Source organism: Otolemur garnettii, unplaced genomic scaffold (assembly GCF_000181295.1).
Source record: "Otolemur garnettii isolate 467f Iridium unplaced genomic scaffold, OtoGar3 scaffold00263, whole genome shotgun sequence".
Lineage (NCBI taxonomy): Eukaryota > Metazoa > Chordata > Mammalia > Primates > Galagidae > Otolemur > Otolemur garnettii.
Window position 1 is genome coordinate 14,509 of NW_003852658.1, and position 1,567 is coordinate 16,075.

At 51.4% G+C, this 1,567-nt stretch overlaps 1 protein-coding gene across 1 annotated transcript in view; it reads right to left on the reverse strand.

Moving 5' to 3' along the window:
* Positions 1-527: 527 nt before the first annotated feature.
* Positions 528-1,567, reverse strand: part of LOC100949535 (cytochrome P450 2W1-like) — an 11,447-nt gene continuing 10,407 nt past the window's right edge. Inside the window, exons 6-7 of the mRNA XM_012813403.1 lie at positions 838-979; positions 528-745 (exon numbers count right to left, since the gene is read on the reverse strand). Of these exons, the coding sequence (XP_012668857.1) occupies positions 528-745; positions 838-979 (360 nt within the window). The remainder of the gene's footprint in view (positions 746-837; positions 980-1,567) is intronic.

Below are 1,567 nucleotides of genomic sequence, written 5' to 3' on the forward strand. Positions count from 1 at the left end.
AGAGACTGGGGAAGATCCTAGACCTGCACTTCTACCTTCTGGTCAGGAGAGGGCAGGAGAGGGCAGAAAATAAACTCCCCCAACCTTTTTGTCTTAACAGTCCCCAACAACCAGAGTACTATACTTGGGTACGTGATTGTATGTATACTTTTGCTTAAAAGTACTATACTTGCATGCATGATTATATGTATACTTTTGATTTTACTTTTGTCTACCTTGTGAGACTGAATTCCCCAAATTAAGGTTTGTGAACTGATTTAATGTCAAGCTTAACTAACCTACTAATATCTCTCTCAGCAAGGCATAACTAACTTTTAATGTAAGAACTAAGCTACACAAACTGAGCTACCTTTGTAGAAACCTTGGTAAGTCTGCTTTTCAGTGACACCCCACAGAGCCTGTGTTAGGGAAAACCATGAGCAGCTGAGCTACGTGAAGCCCTGTTCTTCCTCTTCTCTAACTTGGCAGAAGCCAAGAGAGACTGAGGCAGGACTTCATGGAAGACAGGCCTCTAGATGGCTAGCTGGCTATTGGCCCTCTGCCCGAGGACCTGGGCTGGGGCTGCCCAGGCGGGGCACTGCACAGATCTCCTGGGGCTGGGGCTGCAGGGTGCCCCCAAAGATGTACTCCAGCCTGAGCCCCGAGCTCCCTTCTGGCAGTTGGAACCGAAAGTTCCTGAGGAGGGTGGCAAACATCAGGAAGAGCTCCATTCGAGCCAGCTGGTCCCCGGGGCACATCCGATGCCCTGGAAGCAGAAAGGTCAGAGGGTAGCAGCTAGTCATGTGTGTCTTTCCTTACCCCCCGCCGCCACCCGGAATCCAGCACTGTGCCTAGTACCTGCAGAGAATGGCAGGAAGGCCTCATTGACCACAAAGCTTCCATCCTTGTCCAGGAAGTGGCCAGGGTTGAACTGTCGAGGGGTCGCCCAGCACTCGGGGTCATAGAGCACGGAGGCCAGGTTGGGCAAGATGATGGTGCCCTGAAGAGAGGAGCTGGTAGGGCTCAGGGACCCTCAGACAATCCAGTACCCAGCCTTGAGACTGGGCCAAAGCAAGCTCAAAGAACACCCAGTGTGCTTGTGGGAGTAGCTCAGGGGGCCTTATGAAGGTTTAGCAGGCAGGCCAGGCCTTCTCAGGGTGCCCTCTCCCTAGGCTCAGTGAAGACAATGAGCATTATGCCCTCCTGGCTAAAAGCCACCCACCTTTGTTCTGAAGATTCTTAGCTAGGTCTAGAGACACATTGCCTCCCATAGAGGAGACCAGCAGCTGTGCCCATGCCTGCAAGGGACCAGGCATGGCACAGGGCAGCAAACACTGGGACAAGAAGATGTGTGTATATCAGAGGCAGAGACAGAAAGAGAAGAAATGGAATGGCAAACAGACAAAGAGAAAGGACTGACTGATGGAAAGACAGAGAGAGGAAAAGCACACAAAGCTCTACTCTTTAGGGTTGGGGAGAGAAAACATGAACCGTAAACCCAACTCTAGTCCTTACCCCAACCCTAACCCAACTCAAATTCTAACCCTCACCCTAACCCCAACCCAAATTCTAACCCTCACCCTCACCC